This window comes from Melozone crissalis, unplaced genomic scaffold (assembly GCF_028551555.1).
Source record: "Melozone crissalis strain CALT ecotype California unplaced genomic scaffold, PUWL_Pcris_2 ptg000045l_1, whole genome shotgun sequence".
NCBI lineage: Eukaryota > Metazoa > Chordata > Aves > Passeriformes > Passerellidae > Melozone > Melozone crissalis.
Window position 1 is genome coordinate 16,221,291 of NW_026535823.1, and position 20,812 is coordinate 16,242,102.

Here is a 20,812-nt window from a genome sequence, read left to right on the forward strand (position 1 = left end):
TGACATACTACTGTTATAACAAACAAATGCCTTTTGCTCTTCATTAAATCAATTACAATAACTTTGGAACCTTAGTGGCTCATGAAGTCTTAGTGTCTTGTTAAGTGTTCTCCTAACTATGACAAGTTGCACTGTGCTTTAATCAAAATGTCCAGTACAGGTGGACTACCCCCCTTTAGATTAGTGCATGTGTGAATATTTCAAAGGCTAACAAAAATTGGAGTGCATGTGACGCTCCTTCAAGCTTCTTGGCCATTTTTAGGACCTTCAATGGGAATGAGACAAATGTGCCCCTCGTTCTGCTTTGGATGTTCAATGCTTTTCCTTTTAGATAGATTGAAGGAAAAACTAGCTGTATCATGTTACCTGAATCACACTACAGAGAATCATGCTTGGCAGTACAGGTTTGTCAGACTTGTGCTGTTTTGGACTGAGGTTGAGGGAAAATGGCAGTGAGAAGAGTGGGGCATGACACATTTGGTTTCTCTGGTTATATCTTGGACATGACATACCTCACTGGGCCTCTTTGGACTCTACTACTTTTATATGCCTACTTGAGTGCTTCGTGACAAATGTCTTTTAAATGGCACCTCACTTGACCTGGAAGAATTGAGACTTACCAAAGCATCTTGCTTGGAACCTGTTTAGGCTCCCATTTCTGTAAGTCACTTCCCATTCTGGCACAGCATCATGTTCATAGTTGTTATTTTTCCACTCAGTGCCTTTAAATAGTTGATGGCCCCAGAGAACATGGTTCTCCTGATCCCATGCTGAGTTCAAGTTTGTACTCTTCTTCTGCTCTTAATTACACCCTTTGACTTAATCACTAGAATGAATACTGATTCCTGGTAAAGCTGAAAATTATACTTGTAGAAGTTTGCTATTTAAACATAGGCTTTTTTGTAGTAGTTCTGCATCAAAAAGAAATACCTCAAACAAGAAATAAAAAACTGAACTAAAGTAATTGAGTTTTTTTCGTGTATCTGTGATGTTCATTCAGAGCAAAATTTATTATGGAAAGAGTAGGACACAGTTACTTGAAATTGTCTTGTTGGCATCCAGCTCAAGTTGAGGAGGCTGCCAAACCTGGTAGTAAGTACAGGTGGTGAAATGATGTGGCACTAAGAACCAAAAGTAGAACAGTAGGGCTTGGACAGCCTGTTGATCTTCTCTAGAATACAAGAATATTCTTCTGCCTATTTCCAATCTCCATACTATTACTCTTTTTACTGATGTTCCTCTCCCCATTTATTTTACATGTTTTTGAAGAAGAGATGTAATAACAAGAGGTATTAAAGTCTTTGTTTTCAGAGAGGGAGTGGTCTTTTGGTCTCTGTTGGGTTTTTTGTTTGCTTGGGTGGTTGTTTTGTTTTTGACATAGTTCTGAAAGGTTTTTGAAGGCATTGTTGAGAGTTTAAAGACAAAACTGGTTGCAAAGGTACTCAGTTCTAAGCCAGTCAGCTGGTTGCTTACTTCTTAAAAGTCAGCTAGCAAAGCATGGATTGAGGATGTATTCCTGTCTAAGAAAATACATGGTGATGCTATCATATATATCCATCATGTATGAGAAAACTGACCTGCAAAGAGCAAATTCTGTGAGCTTGTCCAGGCTCTGCAGGCAGCTGGCAAGGCAGCTTTGCTGCTGTCAGTCCTGCACGTGTGTGTGGGCAGCAGGCTTGGGGCAGCGAGTGAACTTGTGCTGCCTCCAGCGTGGCTGTGTCCCATGGGCTGTGAGTTCACTGGGAGCCACCCATCACCTTCTGAAGGCCCTGCTTGCCCTTGGGTCTCCACAGCTGGCAGCCTTTCCTTCATGGTTTTTAGAAGCATTGCTCAAATGTCCTCAGGTAATGCTTCAAGTTCTGGGATTCTCACTTCCAAAGCCTTCGCGGCTGTTTTGGGTTCCCTAGCCTGATCTGTGCTTGATTTGAAGAAGTTTTGATGGCATGACCCAAGAGCTGAAACTGCAGCATACTGCAGCATTTTAATGAGATTGCCAAACCCACCTCCGTTTGAAGACAGCTTTAGAAATAGAGATCCACTGCAAGCTAGGCTTGCATTTCTGGTACTGGATTTGGATTTTAAAGTACCACTGTCATATGATTTTTTGAAGTTCATTATGCGTCATCTGAAATCGTGCTTTAAAGGGTTGTCTAGTTGTATTCTTGCTTTGAAATCTGTAGAACTATAGATAGATAGCTGTCATTTCCAGACATGGCAAGATTACTACAGTTCATTGTTGTCAGTAGCTATTGTGTGCAGTCAGGATGTCCTGGGGAAAGAGAGTGCGTGGTTTAAAGTTGACGTTAAGTACATCAGCATTCCAGTGGTGGTAAGCTAGAAAAAAGCTGGTGGTGTTCTGCTGAATTACTAAGAGATTAGATTAACCTGTTTTGGGAGAAGTGAAAAGAAGTAAATCAGAAAAATTTGAGATTTGTTATTCCTTTTGTGATGGATCCTGAAAAGAAAGGATTTCTCTGGCATATAAAGTGTAAAGCTTAACAAAACCCTTCCTGGAACAGGAAGGCAGAGTGAAGCAGACGGCATTTCTTTAGGGAAAGACTCTCTATACTAATGTCTTGTTAGCTAAAAGAAGTGCTCTCTCTCTGAAGACACTGCAGCTAATGGAAATACAAATGTTTCCATGGTAAGTGCTTTGAATAGACAGTTTTTGCTAATTCCTTCTAATTTTGAAACAGTTTGCATTTCATTCCAGCTCTTAAATGATTTTTCCAGTCATTAGGGACTGGTAATCAATAGTTCTTGTGACTGTTGCTGCTTAATGATTTGGAATGCAAAGTTTAGACTTATGCACAACATTATTTCTGCAAAGCTGAGGTTTTCAACTAACCTGAATTTAAAAAAAAAAGAAATCCACTGCTATTTACGAAGTTATTTAAAAAAAAAAAATCTGTGGAGCTTTATCGAATCTCATTTCAAACAAAGGTGCCAGAGGCTTCTTTTTTTTGTAATTACGAAGTGTAGCTGAACGAGGAGCTAGGAGAAGCTGTAATTTAGTAGTGAACTGTGTCAACAGAGACTGGTAACGTTGTTATAATATGCGAAAATTGTTTTTTGCTGTAGGCTTATTACAACATTATTTTGTATTTGCAAGTAATTGTAAAAATAGCCCATGAGAAAAATATGTATTTTCTGTAATGGCTTTGTATGGAAATAGTTGTTATAAAATGTTGATCAAGTCTGTTGACATACTTTGTAAAAAGAAATGGATTTAACTATGTTACTTTACTGGTTAAAAACTTTTCCTTTCACAAAGGAAGTCTAATGGGGGAGCAGATTACTGTACTTTCTTTGTTTGTTACCCATTAGTATTTAGGCACCTGGCAGGAAGTTTGAATACTTTTTAAGATTAAAGCCTGTTAATTTGCTGAGAATTTGTATAGAATGGGCGACATTTTAACATTATTTTAATTTTGTAGTAGTATGTACTTCTATGAGTCATTGTATTCTATTTGTACTTGAAATGTAAGGAAGACAAACTAACCTTGTTAGATTTTGCAAAAAGTGATGTGTGTTGAGTACCTGTATGTGTGTCATTGCAGTACCTCTAAAATAGGTGTGAGCATATGTGACATAAATCTAGAGAATTAAGAATATTGCATTGCTTAAAAAAATAAACTTAAAAAACAGTAAGCTGAAAAAAAGAAAACATTAAAAAAATACTAATGTGAAGTTGTCATTTCTCACAATGTGACTCTGGGAAAAACTTCCTTCCAGAGGATGCAGCTTCAGCTCAAAGCAATATATGCAGCTTTTCTACAAAAGATCTCCCAGTCACCATTGATTAAGGAGTTAAGTTGAAACCCGACAAAAATGATCGTGCTTTTTGTCTTGTCCTTTCTCCCTCTGTCTTCTTGTTTAGTAGTTGTTAATAGAAACTCTGGATGAATCATTCTTGTCTCATTATTCCAGCTTTTTATAGAAGTGTGCTGAATGCTGTGTTGAGTAGTTAAGTACTTGATCACCACTTTAAACCATGTAATTTGTCCAGCAACACTCTTCTTCCTATTTGGGACCACCAGTAGTTACGCTGCATTTCTTCCCCACTTCTAACAGGAAAAACTGAGGGGCTTTTGCCAGACTGTGGAGCTAAGAACTGAAGGGTTTTGCAGTGGACACCACCTTTTGATAACTTTCTGCTTGCCTGTACTCAGGCCAGAAATGCTGGGTTCTGGATTGCATTCAGTTGAGGGGGCACCCCCACAAACTGCTGCTCCTGTTTGGAGTTCTGAAATTTCTACTCAGAAAAGAAACAACTGTTCCAATATCTGACTGCCTTTGTGAGCTGCTTTGTGTGATTTCACTCTGGTTGGTAAATGACTGTTTTTGTTCATGCATTACCAACATTTCCACACAAAGCTGCTCCTTAAGTGGGACGATACAGGAAGTGCAAAAGTAATCTGATTTCATTGTGGGAAGCATCTGGATTGTGGGTGTTTTTTTTTTTGTCTTTAGTGTTTACTTTCTTGCTAATCTTCTTTAAAACCATGTTTTTTCAGTTATTCAGAAAAGCCTAATGTTGCATGTTCTGTAGGAGGCTTTGTGTATAAAATTTGTCTCTAGGCCCAGTAAACTTGCTTAATTGACCCCACCTCTCACCCTTTGGTTTTTTGTTTTTTGGGTTTTTTTTGTAAGCGGTGAACTTCAAAGAAGTTAATGAAGAAAATAAGAGAGAACTCTTCAGTGAAATATTTTCTTCCATTGACAGATTGGCACTCAATTTTGGAAACGTGTAAGTTGGAATCCAAAACAAGTTTTTAAAGAACTCAATGGAGCTGAATCAAATTAAGACAAAATAATAACATAAGCTTTAGTTTTCTTTTGGACAACTATTTTCTGATAAAGTAATTTTAATTAGCTACATCTAGAACATTTTACTGGTTTGGGTTTTTGTCAGTTTGGTTTTTTCCTTAATAAGGAAATCGAGCATGGTATAGAAATTGCAGAGAATATAACATGTCTACTAAAAATGATTTGCAGAGCTTTTCAAGGACTTAGTAACACTATCTGAATTTCTGAATTCAATGTTACAGAATTGCTTGGTGAGGTGAAGTAATGAAGTAACACAATTCTTTGTTTTTCTGGCAGTGTTTCAGACTTCCTTATGGGAGATGTAGACAATGGCTCGTCATTGGGGCTTCCTGTATCTCGGAGAAGTCGGGTAGGCTGAACACGTTCTCTCTGAGTGTAAATTGATATCTGTTAAAGGAGACCAGTTCCACTGAAACCCTCTGCATCATTGGGCTGGGACACTACCAGTCATCTGTGGTTTAAAACAAGGTTTCAACCCAGGAAAAATGTGTATTCAACATTTCAAATGCTTGAATGTATTCTCAATTCTAAATGATAGGGATGACTTGACAGGTCTACCTGCTGTCATTGTTTTTGAGATTTTTAAATTGGTTAAGTGAAAATAAATGGGAAAAAGTAAGATACTTGAATGATTGCTCGCTGAAGTAGTTAGACAATTTCCTGTTACACCTGGAAACCAAAGGTTTAAGGACTTCATTTTGGCTTTTAAAAACTTGTATTTATGACAAAATTACCTTTTCTTCTTTCGTAGCCCAGTTTGTGCTGTAACTGTTTCAGCAACAATTCACTAAAAGAACTGTCAGCTTATAGGTAGTCAAAGAAAAACATCAACATTTTAAACCTTCCTTTAAACACTTTGAAGGTATGATTGAAAAATGCTCAGTACCAAATTCTGTTTTGAATTTTTGTGTATTGAGAAGCAGACTTTCAGGTAAAGGAAATAAATTTAAAAGTTACATGCAAGGAAAATACAATTGATAATTAGTGTGTATTACAAGCTAAGTTGCAGCAAGGTTAAAAATGTTAGATTATGCATTTTTTTAAAGGCTTTGTTGAAACATGCTTAAGACTTAGCATTTCTTCACACAGGCTTGTGTGCAGCAAGCCATGCAGCTACAGCTGAACAGTCTTTTCAAACTTTTACTATGATAATCCATCTTTCTCTCATGTGTGTTATTCTGTAGCTGCTACAAAACTTATCTTCATAAACAATATGGAGGCTACTCAGAAAACCGGCTCCAGCAAACTTCAATTTAGGTCATTGATAAAAAATATGAAATAAAATAGCATAGAACTCAGCATCACATGTAAATTAAATGAGATTATTTGAAGAAGTACTGGTTTATCTAATTCATTCACCAGCAGAAGGAAATTGCTGAATTTGCCAACATCTTAATCTTGAAATGGTTTTGCATTGCCAAAATATATACTTGTGTAAAGAGATGGTCTTATATATTGTATTGTGAAGTGAATGATTGATTTTCCAAAAGATTGCTGTTCTGAACATGGGGGTGAGGAGAAGGCCAAGGAGAGATTTGAATATAGTGAAATGAAGAAGGAATTCCATTCTAGATGTTTCAGAAATCAGTTTATATTTAAAACTTTGCTTTTGTAGTATCTCATGCTTTTCCTAATGTGAAGGTGAGCAATTATAAATTTTGGAGCAGGTAGGGTAACATACTTCAGTTTCTTAGCAATCTGTCTGAAATGCATTTTCATTTAGGCAAAGAAGGATACATTTAACAGGTGAATCATTTCACTTTGATTTACAATTCAGAGAGGAATTTGGAAGCCAGTGAGGAGTTGTGTTAACAGGAGTTAAATGCTAAATATTTAATTTTCTGTACTTATGCATGTACAGTGATATAGCAGCTAGCTGTATTTAAACAGGGCATAACATTTTGGTAGAATTTAACATGTAAATACTCTGAGGGTTGATTAAGGAGAAATATTTTAATTGCCTCTTTAGTTAGGGACCTCCCTAATTAAGCTGATGAGGATGGCTCCAAGGAGGGGGTGGGCAGAGCTGATCTTGCTTCTCTTGACTTCAGGGGAGTCTACATTCTTTACTTTAGGCATTCCACTTGGAAGCTTAAGTTTAATGATATGTATACCCCCTCTTAGCAAATGTAATTGCTCTCATTTTAGCTCTTGTAGTTCAACCAGATGTACAAGGTGGAAGCAAAGATTTTTTAATTAAAAACAAAAGCATTTTAAAATATGGTAGAAGAGACCAGACAGACATGTCTGACCTTTCATTATTCAACAAGCTATTTGAATGCTATTTGATGCTGTGCAGATCTGAGAGCATAATAAAGAAGGATAAAATTTTCAAAGTGTGTGAAGAGATTTGCCTGTGTTAGGGGGAGAGTTGGGTAGTGAGGGGAAAAAGAGGCAGAAGACAGGTTCAAGTTGGAAATGAAAGTCAGGGTTTTCATTTTGCTAGGACTGCTGGGATGAGTCATTGGGTTGCTTGAGGGGGGCAAGCTGCACGGATCACGTCGTGATCAGTTGTAGATAAAAGATTTGACATAGATAAAAGCATTTGTTCATGCTTGCTTTTAAAATTTGGTATTACATATTTACAGTGGGTGAATGTGAAAGAATGAGTGACCTTTGATTAGCTGCATTAACCAGTGTGCCTGATTTATTGGAAAGGAGTGAACAGTTTTCAGGACTGTAATGATTTAGGTCTTATAGAAATGGGAAAGAAATTTTAGGACCAGAACTTAAAAGTGCACCAAGTTAATATAAAGTATGGAGCTTTTCTAATTATTATTTTTTTCTCCCCTAACAATTTTAAATAATCTTGAAGACAGTAATACTTTACAGAAAATCTGAACTAAATCTAGGAATGTTCAAGCTTTCTCTGCAACCAAATATTGATCCATTGCTAAATTCAGACTTTAGGGTTTTTTTACCAATTTAGTTGGGATAGATTTGGATAGATTTCCCACCTGTTCTGGAAAACATTCCATTTTGTTGAAGCTCTCTTGTGTTAGACAGCCACTGTAATAGTAACAAAGGGAGTCTTTAGGCTGTAATTTGATTCTGTTTGATGTCACTGATGATTAATACCTTGCATGTTTTGGTCTTTGGAAAAGCTGCTTCTGCTGTGAAGTAAACAATGATTCTTGAGAGATTTTTGTGTGATTTATGATCAGTTTTCATTTGCGTTAAAAAACACCAAAACTACTTTTATCATTGAAAACTGTGCTCCATTTTAGTGAATGTCTGAAAATAAACCAGCGCCAAAGTTTAAATGGAAATAAGCTGTTCCTGCAAAGCTTGAGGACACTTTGCAGCTATTTCTTAGCCTTTGTTTTCTGTCTGCTTTGTGCTTCAGAGTATTCAAAAGTAGTTTATCCATTTAAAATTATGTAGGGTTTGATGTCTGTCTTTGTTTTGGTTTGGCTTTTAAGGGGGTAGTGGTTACAAAGTCAACTTCTTATTTATTTAAATTTGTTGAGTAGTCAGGTCTACAGCACAGTCTTACAAATAATTCAACTTGCACAATTCAAGGGGTAGCAGAATGCAGTGAGGACAAAGGTAGGGATGACGTGATGTGCTAAATTCCTTTTATTATTGGATTACTTTCTGTCAGGTTGTACTGATTCTCAGGGTTTCATTAGCAAGTGTTACCAGTCAGCTGTTGTGCCTACAGTGCACCACCTGCAAGTAATTTACAAAAAACTTTATTCCCTTGAGGAAGAAATACAGGATTATAATGGCTTGTAAAATGGTGTCTGTTTTATGTATCTGGCATTAAGTCTGTGTGAAAAGGTTTTTAAAAGATGGGTAGGGATTTAAGAAAAGCTGAAGCTCACTTAATTGTTTAACAAATCTGGTTGATATTTAACTCTTTCATCACAGACTTTCAAGGTTGTTGATGTAAAGGTATATAATGATTCCTTGCTATTTATTCTTTTTCATTTGCCAGCAATGGGGGTTTAAAAAATGTTGTGCCTTAGATGAGAGGGAGTGATGCAGTTTGCTTTATCTGCTCTATCTATGAAAAAATAAAGGGGCAGCTAATGCCATTTATTTTGTTAGCTTTCAGTTCCAGTGAGAGATTTGCTTTGCTAACTTAATGTTTTATTTCTTGCATACCAGTCTTTTGAGAATCTTTCTGTGGAGTCTGGGGGTTCACTGCATGAAAGGGATGATATTCAAGGTAGGTCATTCATTTAACATTGATAAACACTGTTTTGTAATCTGTGGGGTTTTTTCTTGTAAAATTGTTCTAAGTAAGTTGCTTGGTCACTATTTTATACCTATGCTGCCTTTACAACTTCACTGGGGAAAAAAAGTTATTGCCGAGGTTTCATTTGTTTGTAAATAACCAGCCCAGGCAGCATTTTTTTTTGGCGGGGTGGGGGGAGAACTAAGGCCTGAAGCACCTTCTGTGTGTTGTCATAGGATTGGTGTTTGTTGGGTCACTTTCTTGAAGAAAGTTATGCTGATCATATGACTACTCCAGATAACATATTATGACCCTTTAATTTGTTCTAAAACCTCTGTCAGTCCTGTTTAGAGTCAACCAGCATTAAAGACCAACTCAAGATCAGAGCTGCTTAAGCATTCACAGTTGGCTAATACTGGCTTTGCTCTCAGTGTGTGGTCATGCCTAAAAATCACTTCTTTGTGTTGGATGCTTTATTTGCAGGACATCTTCGAGCAGAGGAGGTTGATAGCATGCTCCTAAGAAATGACAGTGGCATTGAGTCGGCTCTGTCCTATGCTAAAGCATGGTCCAAATATACCAAGGATGTAGTCGCATGGGTAGAAAAAAAGCTTAGCTTGGGTGAGTGGCTCTTTCTGGCATTTAATCAGCTTTGTCATGATGAAATTAAATCTGTTGTCAGGCCTCTGTGCTGCAGACTGTCAATAATGTGATTTCTAAATTAGTAGCTGTTCCGCTGAAGTGGACAGAGCTATCATGCATTTCCTACAATTAAAGGCCTGTAACAAAGTGAAGGTGGTCCCCTCTGTGGTCTGTTTGTTAAAGGAAGACTGTAAAAAACATTTAGCATGTGTTATAACTGTTGTGTTATAATGTAAACAGTAAATGTGAAATTTTTTTAACAGAAGTGGAGTGTGCTAAAAGTTTAGCAAAAATGGCTGAAACTGCTAAAGCTGTTGTTGGACACCAGGTGAGTGTATACCTTTGGGGCTTTATCTTAGTCTTAAATCTTTATTGGATGGCTTGCCCAGGAGTAAAACTCTGATGTTGAGGGATGAATTTTTAGGCTGATACAGAATTGATTTATATGATAAATCAGTAGTTAAAAAGATCTTCATTTAACAAATGGAAGGATGTGGTGGAAATTGGTATATATAGTATTATTTTTATTGAATATGCAGATCCACAGTATTCTTTTTTCTGACTAATATTTTGTATGCTTTGTGATTGGGGCTTGTAGACTTTTCTCCTAGTAAAATGAATCACAGATGAGTTAGTAATTTTCTACATTCATATCTGACATTCATACTATTTTAGTAAATAATTGACTAAATTTAATTGAAAATCTAGTTCAGTTGTACAGACATTCAGAATGTCATTAACCTGTCTTACCTAGAACATATGCTGTGTAATTTTAGGATTATATGCCATTCCAGTCAATATTCATTAATGCTTTTCAAAATGATATTGAGAACAGTCAACTTTGGCAACAAACAGCTGCTGCTCTCCAGTCTAACAAATTTGTGCAGGTATGTTTAAAAAAAGAGACAAAAGTCTATATAATTACATAGAATATTCAAAAAAAGCCTATATGCCTTTAATGTACTCCGTTAATATTTCCTATTTAGCCTCTTCTTGGAAGGAAAAATGAGTTGGATAGACAAAGGAAAGATATCAAGGACCTTTGGCAGCGAGAACAGAAAAAAATGGTTGGTAATTCTTTATCTTAACTGTTCAGTCTAGAATTCTTCAAAAGGATGAAACTTTCAAACTAGCCTGTTCTGCACTTACATTCACACATAGTCTCTAGAGCTTGGTGAAAGTAGATGTAGCTGTCAATTTCATGGCAGTCTGGCATTTGTAAGAGGTTATCTTTCAATGTCAATGCACTTGGTACTGCAGCATACAGACCTGTGCATAAGCTTCTTTAAACATCATATTAAAATACTGAAAAATTAATGTTGTTTATTCTTCTTTTTCTCTGGCTGCATTCTGCAGCAAGAGCTGGAAGCTGCTCTCAGAAAAGCCAAGTTGCTGTATACCCAGCGTCAGGATGAGTATGAAAAGGCAAAGTCCTGCACTGCTCGTGCTGAGGAGGAGCAGCTTAGCTCAAGTGGAAGCTTTGTGAAAGATTTCAGTAAGCAACTTGAGAAAAAACGGAGGCTAGAGGAGGAAGCTCTTCAAAAGGTAAAGAGGTTTGTTCCTTGCTTTTAAAGTTAAGTCTATACTGGTTTTTTTCATGTTTTCCCAAAGAGAGTATTTGAGTAAGTTGAATTCACATTTTTAATTTTAATCATGCTATGTTCCTTTGGGTTTTTATCTTAAAAGGGAATCTCAAATACAAGCATATTGAGTGGAGTTTTTCTTGCTTCTAGTATCAAGGCCTGTAATCCATCAACTCTTTATACTTGTGTTTTCTCTAGGCCGAAGAAGCCAATGAGCACTATAAAGCAAGCATGGCAGAGGTTGAAGAAAAAAGAAATTATTTGGAAAGCTTTAAAAGTGATGTTTTAACACAGCTTCGGGAGCTTATTTACCAGTGTGATCTTACTCTTAAAGCTGTAAGCATGGTCTTTAAAATACATTTTGCACAGATATTTATATATTGTTAGAACTAAGAGAAGGCCCCATAAGCCCCATTTTAAATGGAAAGTTTTCAAAGGACAGATGTCATGCCAACAGTAAAAGAAGGAAAACTTTTAATCTGTGTTCGCTTTCTAGTAGGAGTTTAAAAACAAACATTGAGGGGGGGGTTGAATGTTTCTCGGTGTTTCATAAGCTGTTGCCTTGCAAGCACCCTGACTGCACAATCCTTAAAAAATATCTCTTCAAAATTTTGGTGGCAGTAGTGTTCCTCTGTTGCTTAAGAGTACAGCTTTCTTAGCTTTGATTAGTACATTAGCAAAGATGTTTGGATCAAGCCCAGCATGGATATTAGCATACTTCAGCCTTGCTGGCAGTCTCAGTTACTGCAGGATCCTTTGTGACTAGTAGATTGTACTAGTTTATGGTGTAATAGGGAAGTGATGGTCAAAACTGCATATGACATGCGCAGTTCTAAAAAAAATCTTGAGGAATGTAAGAAATCATTATGGCAAGAGATGTTTGGGGGCTTTTGTTTGTTTTTTTTTCTATTTGTTTGTTTAGATGAGACAATGAAAATTTAATGCTGGCATGGGGAGGGAAAGTAAAATATCAAACAATGCTGCTCCACAAGCAACCCTAAAACCAACCCCTAAGAGCAGCAGAAAGTATAGACAGACTTGTCAGTTCAAGTATATTTAAATTGCAGACTACTTTGTAACCCAAAAGCTGACAAAGCAGTTAGGCAGTGTCCCCCTTCTCTGGTCCCTAACATGTGATAAAATCTTTTAGAAGTGTTAGGTAATTTAATGAAGAAAGTGTTCACTTAATCTGTCTGCTGGGACAAGACGATACGGAGCTCACCTGGGTTTGGAATTCCAGCTACTTCATTATTGTAGTGATGACTAATATTCACTCCAGATCATGAAAAAAGCTTTTCTGATAGCAAAAGCCCTTGTTGTTTATCTCGATCAACCAAAAGTGAGAGAAAATTGGAATTGCCTTTGCTAGTGGGGAGGATTCAATAACCCAGAGAGGAGAGAAATACTCATGTCTCTATTACAGATGAAGCTTGTTCAAGTCTCCTGAAAGTTGACTGTAAAAAGGAACATGTTACTATTTTCTAGAAGTTTTCTAGTCTTATTGTTCAAATAATCTTCTGCTAGGGTATTAATTTGAGTTGAGCAAAGTGTAAGTGAAATATTTAGTAAATGATCTACAAATAATGAAAATCTTTCTCCCAACAGGCAACAGTTAACCTGTTCCAGCTGCAGCATGCTCAGGTTGTATCTCTGCCAGTTAACTGCCAGTCCCTGTGTGAGAGTGCCAAACTCTATGACCCTGGTCAGCAGTATTCAGAGTTTGTGAAAAGTTTGCCAAAGGATGGTGTTCCTGTTGAATCAGGTTGTTTTGAAACCCAGAATTCCCAGGTTGATGGGTAAGTGCCAAAGTACAGGTGGCAACTACTTGGTTTAAAATGCAACGTTTAGGCATATGTGTTTAACAATAAAACAATATTTTTGGAGGAACTAAAGGAGTATTTTAACATACTTTACTATTCTCTTAGTCTCATCTTTTAAATGGTAAGATTATATATAATTTTTGACATTAAAATCTGCCTCTGAATTCTGAGGCAGAATGTTATTTCATGCAATAATACTTACTAAAGCATTGACAATTGTTGTGCAAGACTTTTTACTATTTTAATATAGATACTGGTTAATATGAAAAGTGTAAGTTTTGGATTTGGTAGGGTTGTGTGGCAGCAGTACTTGAAAATCAGAAATTTAGAAAGTCTGAAGAGGTAGTTTTCCTCTTCCACAAGCCCTGCTGCTGCATACAGTAGCTTCTTTCATACTGTTTACATTTGGCAACTTTTTGGCAGGAAATGTCTCTCGATTTCTATCTCATGCTATGTGCCTAAAAAAAAGCTCAGAGTCCATTTGTAGGGACATGTTATAACTTAATTATTTTTTCTCCAATGTGTATGAAATAGAAATTGTTATTATTAAACTATGAAAGCTCCAGCTAATGTGGAAGTAAAGACTTCAAGATAAAGACAGCTCCTTGTGTCAGCGTGCCAAATGCTTTTCCACCTTTAATTTGTTGTAAAATGGTCATCTTGGCACTAGAGCAGCAGAATATCCATTTCAATCTGTGTGTTTCACAGTTCTACAGGAAAGCGTCGTCATCGTTTTTCAAAAGGAAACTAAAAACAAAAACCCAAATGCTTGAGTCAGACTTCTACCAACAAAAGGCAGGAAATTCAAAGTTAAAGCTGAGATTCTTAATTCTTGTCTGTAAATTTCCTGCCTTTTAAGACTGATTTAGGCTATACTCATAAACTTTGACTTTGGGGGATTTAACTATGTAGCTCCCTGAGAGACTGATGAGCGTGAAATTTCCAGCACTTTGTGTGCTCTCCCAGCTATTTACTGCTTGACATTTATAGGAGCATGTTTTTTCTCCTCCTCTGCCCACCTTTTATTTTCTTTGTCACGGCCTTGTGATTCATCATGTACTTCATCATTTTTATTGTTTGATTCTGCATTAATTTAAGGGACTGTTCCTTGAACAAATGCAAATTTGAACGTTTTTCAGTCTCTGTTTCCCTTAAGCTTGATAGGGTAGAAGTGATTAAGAAACAGCTTCCTGACTGCTAAACTTGGCCAGCAGGCTTTTTTGTCCCCAGGGTGCTTCAGCATTTTATGTTAATTACTGTTAACATTATTCTGTTCTTGGAGTGAGAGTGGATTTTCAAAATGGACTGACACTCTGGCAGCTTCAACACATTTTCTGTGCATTTAAAAAGCACAATATGTGAACATCTGTGTTTATAGGTGGATGGTCCTGATGGCTGGTCAGAGAATCTTTTGGAGGGGAAAGCATAGTCATAGAATACAATGGCTTGTGATTATTCTTACATTCAGAGGAACAAATAGGCTGTTTTTTCAAAGTTTGCAAGATAATGTTTATAATACATGAAGAAGTGGAAAAGATGATTCTCTCTGGGTGTAGAGAAAACACTGGGAAATCTCACATATTTAGTTGAAAATAAATGGCCACTCTTCTTCTAATATTTTTTTTTAATTTTGGAATTAAATTTAATTATGAGAATGACATGTCAAAAATGTATGCTCATTAATAGTAATTAAATGATTAAATGTAGCATTTTTTGTGCCCAGGGATTAAAAAAATGCATTACTTTTCATTAATTTCTGTCTTATTCATTCTTCAAATTATTTTTTTTCTTTCTGAAGGGTTTTTAATAAGCAATCAACAAACAGCGTCCATACATCCCATGGTAACTTATCTCAGTGTTCCGGAGATTTTCCTGCTCAGGCATTAGATGATGTGGGAAGCCCAATTTATCATCGTTCACAAAAGGTTAGAGAGAAGAGATCTTCCAGTAACACAGATATTCCAGGTAGTTCTTCTATATTTGTTTTGGAGCTCAGTCTCTAAATAATTTTTTTTTTTTTTTTTAATGTAACACTGAGGGATTAAAAATGTCTTATAAAGTTCAAAGCCTATAAAACATAATGTACTTGAGCATTATAAGGACAAATGGAAAACTGCCTGATCCTAGATCCTTTGACAAGAAAGGTGAGATACAATTCAAACAGCAAGTACTGTCAAACTCAGTGGACTAAACTCTTCCAAGTGAAACTCTAGCAATTGAAAATCCATTGGTTTTGTAAGTTCCGTGTTGATTGCAGCTCCTCTGCAAAAGCACAATTGTCTAGTTTCTGAAATTCATTTTCTTAGCCCCTGAAGCTTTTACAGGAATATATCCCCTGGGGCTTTTTCACTATATTGCATGTTCATTTAACTTGTGCAGTTTTTCTTATTTTGAATATATTCATAGTTAGTTTTCAGTTTAAAAAATGTAAATTTTGTCTTTGACATTTGGAATTTGTGAACTTTCTTTTCAAAAGCAGTGCGAGGCCCACCACCGTTCAGATCATGGTCAGTTGGCAACCAGAGTGGGGGAATGTGCAGTGACTCTGAAAGTGCAGGGGGGAGCAGTGAGTCCCGGTCCATGGATTCTCCATCTGCCAGCCCAGGTACAGCTGCTCTCACTGCTGTGCTAACCTGAAGTCTTTTCCCTGCACTGTTTCACATTAGTGAAGACACTGTTAAATAAACAAGTATTCAGCAGAGCATGTAATGAAAACTGAACACTTGGGTGGGACTGATATTTACAGCTTCCTGAAAACTTTTCTCATCTGCTAGGGGATTTTAAAAGACGACTTCCCCGAACACCTTCCACTGGGACTATGTCATCTGCAGATGATCTTGATGAAAGAGAGCCACCATCTCCTTCAGACTGTGGTAATGTTGTTTCTGAAGTCCTCAGAAGATGCTTTTTGTTACATTGTGTGGCTTTTCTTTCTAATGTTCTTAAGAAAAGTACTTTAACAAGGTGTGATTGCCAACAGCATTGTTTTTCAATACAATATGCATCCACTTCAGGTTGAGAGATGAAGAATAATATTCAAGTAATTCAAATGAAGTGGTGCAGAATTGCCTTTATATGTTTAGGGTACTGTATGGACAACCATAGGACATTTCTAGTGTTGTCACCCTTTTGAGGTAAAGCAAATGATCCACTAACCATTCCCTCCAGACATTTGCATTTAAATTCAGCTCCATACTGATTTATGTAAGATCACTTCTGAACTTTGACATGAAATGCACAAATGCGTAGAGGTGATATGGTGCAAATTGGGAAAAAAGTGGTACCAAATGTTTAGGGTAGTAACTGAGATTTTCACCCTTTCAGCTAAGATAAATGAGTTCAGTAATGTCTGTCCCAGATTTGACCAGGCCATTTCTAATTTTCAAATTAATTTTGACTGTATAACAACAATGTTGCCTCAGGCATTGAAACCTGAATAACTGGATTATCAGAAATAGTTCTATTGTGTGTCTACAGTACTTACAAACTAATTTTGAAATATTTGTGGCACTTGCTCAGTAAAGCCCTTAGGAAACTGTTTACTTAGCCCTTATTTCCTAAATGTATACTTTGCCTTCTAGGAAAAAACTTGTGGTAAACAGCTTTAATTCAGATCTAGACTTAAGTGTGGCAATGTGTTACTGAATGCAAGCTTTCACGTAGAGTTGTATTGTTTAATCAATGTTTGAGCTTTTAAGAAGCTTTCTGGGCAATTAACTGAATGTTATAATTTTAAGTTATCTGTAAAACAAAGGGGTTTGGTTCACAGAGTTATTGATAGCATTTTAAGTAAATTGCTTGAAAAAAAAATTTGGACACAAAAAGGACCAGTTGCTATTCTTTTTTGTTTTAGAATCCTTTAGAAAATATTTGATGTTGTTACAGCAAACTCAGAATCAGTAATGTTTTTAAAATTTATGAGGCTACCGCCATGAGTGTGTCTTAATTCTTCCTTGCTGCAAAATATTTCTTTTTTAAGCATTTCAGAAACACTAAAGGGCAAAACAAGCTGTCTTTCATCCTCTAGTACAGGATTTTGAAATGTATAAAATTAAACTTCCATGAATTGTTGCCTGAAATGCAGGGCAGTTGGAATTAAATGTCCTAATATTTTCACATTGCCACAATACAGGGGAAAATTAAATACTTAATAAGGCAAAAAAGATTGTTTGATTCTGCTCTTACACAGGATTGTTTGATAGTTAATGTCTCTGTTATGTGAACTGCAACATAGTGTTGCCTCCCTGTGATTAAAATGTTTTTGATTACTTTGATAGTTGCCATTACTTACAGACTTCTGTTCTGCAGCACAATTCTAAAAAATCAGAGTAACTACCACCCCAGTAGTAGATATTAAAATGACTATAACAGGGAAATTCTCTTCAGGTTTAAATGATCTCACATCTGAAACTGCAAATTCTCCAGGACCTTTTAGAAATGCTAATATGTCCAAAGCAGCACAAACACACAAACTACGGAAGCTGAGAGCTCCATCTAAATGCAGAGAATGTGACGGCCTGGTAGTATTTCATGGAGCTGAATGTGAGGAGGTAAGTTGAAAATCAGTTTTAATTGCTGCTTGGGATTTATGTAAAGTTGGGAGTTCTGTTTCTGTATAAAAACTGGAGTTTGTGTCTTGTATAACCACCATGAACTTAAAGCAGAGGCACACCATACTAACAAATTTGTTTTGCTCACATATGGGGTGAGAAACAGCTGGAATATTTCTATGGTGTCAGATTATATCAAGCCATGTGCTTTTTTTGTTTCTTCTCCTGTAGTGTTCACTTGCATGCCATAAAAAATGTTTAGAGACTTTAGCTATTCAATGTGGGCACAAAAAACTTCATGGAAGGCTTCACTTATTTGGAGTGGAATTTGCCCAAGCTGCTAAAAGTTTTCCTGATGGCATTCCTTTCATCATCAAAAAGTGTACGTCAGAAATTGAAAGCAGAGCACTGAATGTCAAGGTATGCTTGAGTTTGTTCATGCTTAAGTTTGACACAATCTTAAAAAAAAAACTTCTCTTAAGATTTTAATGCTGTCAGTATCATCTGTGTTTTACAAGTTCCATTCAAATTGAAATAGAGTTGTGCTTGTCTTTTAATTTTAGGGCATCTATCGTGTGAATGGAGCGAAGTCAAGAGTTGAAAAGCTTTGTCAAGCTTTTGAAAATGGAAAGGATTTGGTTGAGCTCTCAGAACTCTATGCACATGACATCAGCAATGTTCTCAAGCTGTATCTCCGCCAGGTATGGAATTGAGAGGTCAGATGGAAAACCAAAGTGCTGTAGTAAATTTCTTCAGTACAGTACAAAACAACCACTCCTTTTCAGGCACTCCTACAGCAGCAATTAAACAAGTGCCTTGTATAACTGCAATGGCTTCTTTATTTACATGGAGTCTGTGACAAGGGCTGGGAAAAGTGCTGGGATTACAATATGTATTCTACAGGGAAATTGTGCATAACAAGCTTGTTTATCTACTCATAGTAGAGTTTATTTCTAAAACCTTTCTGATTAATGAAAGTGAATTTGCTTGCCTTACGTGGAGTTTAAAAGATTCCCATGTTCTTGCCTCTTCATGCAGACAGATGCTGATATATTGCTGTTAATGCCTGCTAACAAAAACATCATGAAACACTCGTAGTGGTCATGGTGTGTTCATTATGGAGGGATTATCCATCTTTTTCTTCTAAAATAGAGCTTTAAAGCTTCATGAGTGAATTTTCTAAAACAATTTCAATATGTATGTGAAAAAATGAAGCTGTGATGTAGCCCAGTGCAATTATGTTAGCCCTGAAAGGAATAGTCTTTAGCTGGATGGTCCTGTCCTCCTCCTCATGCTGGCTGTCAGAGATGAGCATTCCAATCCTATGATTATCACCATTAAATGATTTTGAAATCAACTTTTTTTCTTGAAATCTTATTTCAATAAATTGTGATAAATGCTCACTCCTGGAGCTACTGTAGGAAAGGGTTAGCAAATGATGTCTGGAAAAAGGTGTGGATTGGAAAAGGGAAAATTGGGGATTGAGCTAATGAACAAGGATTAAACAATGTCATCATCTAAGAAAAGATGCTAGACCAGAAGAAGTTGAAGAAAAACAAGAAGCAAATAGTTAAAATTCAGGTTTAAGTATGTTTCTGAAATGTTCCTATTTCTTCAGCTTCCAGAGCCCTTGATTTTGTTTCGGCTTTACAATGAGTTCATTGGACTTGCAAAAGAAAGTCAGAATGCTAATGAGGAATTGGATGCTAAACAAGCTAGCCCCAAAGCAAAGACAAGACAGTCACTCTGTATTGAACTGAACAGGATCATCATTAAAATTAAAGATCTTCTGAAACAACTGCCTGTACCAAATTATAACACTCTTCAGTACCTTATTGGACACCTTCACAGGTAAGAAAATACTTTAAATGCAAACTGATGTTGAAAACTTAACTGCTGCATGCTAGGAATCGCTTGTACCTTTTTGATGACTGTTGAGGAAGAAGTCACATATGCCTTTGAAGACACTGTTCTGTTGCTGCAGGTTTTTCCATGTAATGAATCCCCAAGTGAGACAAGAATATGAAAGGAAATTAAGCAGGGAAAGCATTGGCCTCCATTATTTTTGATTCTGTGCTAGCATTGGGGTCAGTAGTAATTAGTGTCACATTCAGGGATCTAAATATGATTTAAATTGCAATGTAACAAAGATAGGGCAGTGATTTGATGGCTGTTAACAGAAAATTGAAACTTGTATCATGTCTCTTAATAACCATTCTTCAGTCACATTTCACTTCCTTGTCCTCCAAATGGTGGTTTGTATGATGATGTACTAAACCAGCAATTGCCTATAAAAATGGGTAATACTGGGTTATAGCTGTGTTATTAGTTAGAATGAGAGACATTCTTTTCTCCAACCCCAGAAATGCCAAATAGCCACAAATAACTTTAACAAATAGGACATAAAAACACCCTGTGTGGGAAGTTCAAGCCACTGTTAAATGTGGTCTGCACTGAAGATTCTGCCTGCTTACCAAACCCACTCTGTTTTTTATTGTCTCTTACCCTCTTTAGACATAAGATTTTAATATCAAAAGAACTTCTGAAGTAATAAAACCCTCTAACACTTGGGGATTTCTTTTGGTTTGGTTTTTTCCCCCTCTTTGTGCAGAGTTACAGAACAGTGCGATGAAAATAAAATGTCAGCCAGCAACCTTGGCATAATATTTGGCCCAACTCTGATCAGACCCCGTCAAACCGATGCTACGGTTTCTTTGTCATCACTTGTGGACTACCCTTACCAGGCCCGGGTAGTGGAGCTGCTCATAACGTACTATGAAAAGATATTTGATGTCTCCTTGAAACCACTTCTGAGCGCTTCTCATGCTGAAGAAACAGCTGGTATGGTCAGAGTTGCTTTATCAGCCGACGAGAGGGAGCTGCAGCAGCAGAGGAAATCGTTTGTTGCTGTAAAGGAAGTGAGTGACTCTTTTGCTGCCACAATGTTACCTGTGCCATATTAACTTCTGTGTTAAATTCTGGAGCATTCCAGAGAGTATTTCTAATAAGTCTTTTTGGGTTTTTTTTTGATAAGGAGTGCCTTTTTTGTTGATTCTCATTTACTTCTGCTCTGACTTTTGTTAGCAGGGTATTCAAATAGTTCCATGTGAAAGAGCTTCAGAAACAGCTGCACTCTTTTTGGAATCGAAGAATAGCAAGAATACAAAAGAAGAAGCAGATATATCTCTATCTGGTTAGTATGCT

The 20,812-nt window shown here is 36.7% G+C and overlaps 1 protein-coding gene across 5 annotated transcripts in view; it reads left to right on the plus strand.

The window, feature by feature from the left end:
- The window catches only part of ARHGAP29 (Rho GTPase activating protein 29), a 45,152-nt gene that overhangs the window by 21,556 nt on the left and 2,784 nt on the right, over positions 1-20,812 (plus strand). The window contains exons 3-21 of one of the 5 annotated variants that reach the window (XM_054285761.1): positions 4,654-4,750; positions 5,107-5,179; positions 8,944-9,004; positions 9,497-9,634; positions 9,919-9,983; positions 10,432-10,542; positions 10,642-10,722; positions 11,012-11,200; positions 11,437-11,574; positions 12,844-13,034; positions 14,857-15,023; positions 15,535-15,663; positions 15,833-15,931; positions 17,445-17,608; positions 17,840-18,028; positions 18,172-18,309; positions 19,227-19,459; positions 20,220-20,526; positions 20,693-20,801. In XM_054285761.1, coding sequence (XP_054141736.1) covers positions 4,654-4,750; positions 5,107-5,179; positions 8,944-9,004; positions 9,497-9,634; positions 9,919-9,983; positions 10,432-10,542; positions 10,642-10,722; positions 11,012-11,200; positions 11,437-11,574; positions 12,844-13,034; positions 14,857-15,023; positions 15,535-15,663; positions 15,833-15,931; positions 17,445-17,608; positions 17,840-18,028; positions 18,172-18,309; positions 19,227-19,459; positions 20,220-20,526; positions 20,693-20,801 — 2,679 coding nt within the window. The remainder of the gene's footprint in view (positions 1-4,653; positions 4,751-5,106; positions 5,180-8,943; positions 9,005-9,496; positions 9,635-9,918; positions 9,984-10,431; positions 10,543-10,641; positions 10,723-11,011; positions 11,201-11,436; positions 11,575-12,843; positions 13,035-14,856; positions 15,024-15,534; positions 15,664-15,832; positions 15,932-17,444; positions 17,609-17,839; positions 18,029-18,171; positions 18,310-19,226; positions 19,460-20,219; positions 20,527-20,692; positions 20,802-20,812) is intronic. The other 4 variants (XM_054285762.1, XM_054285766.1, XM_054285764.1 and 1 more) reach the window with 4 other exon arrangements.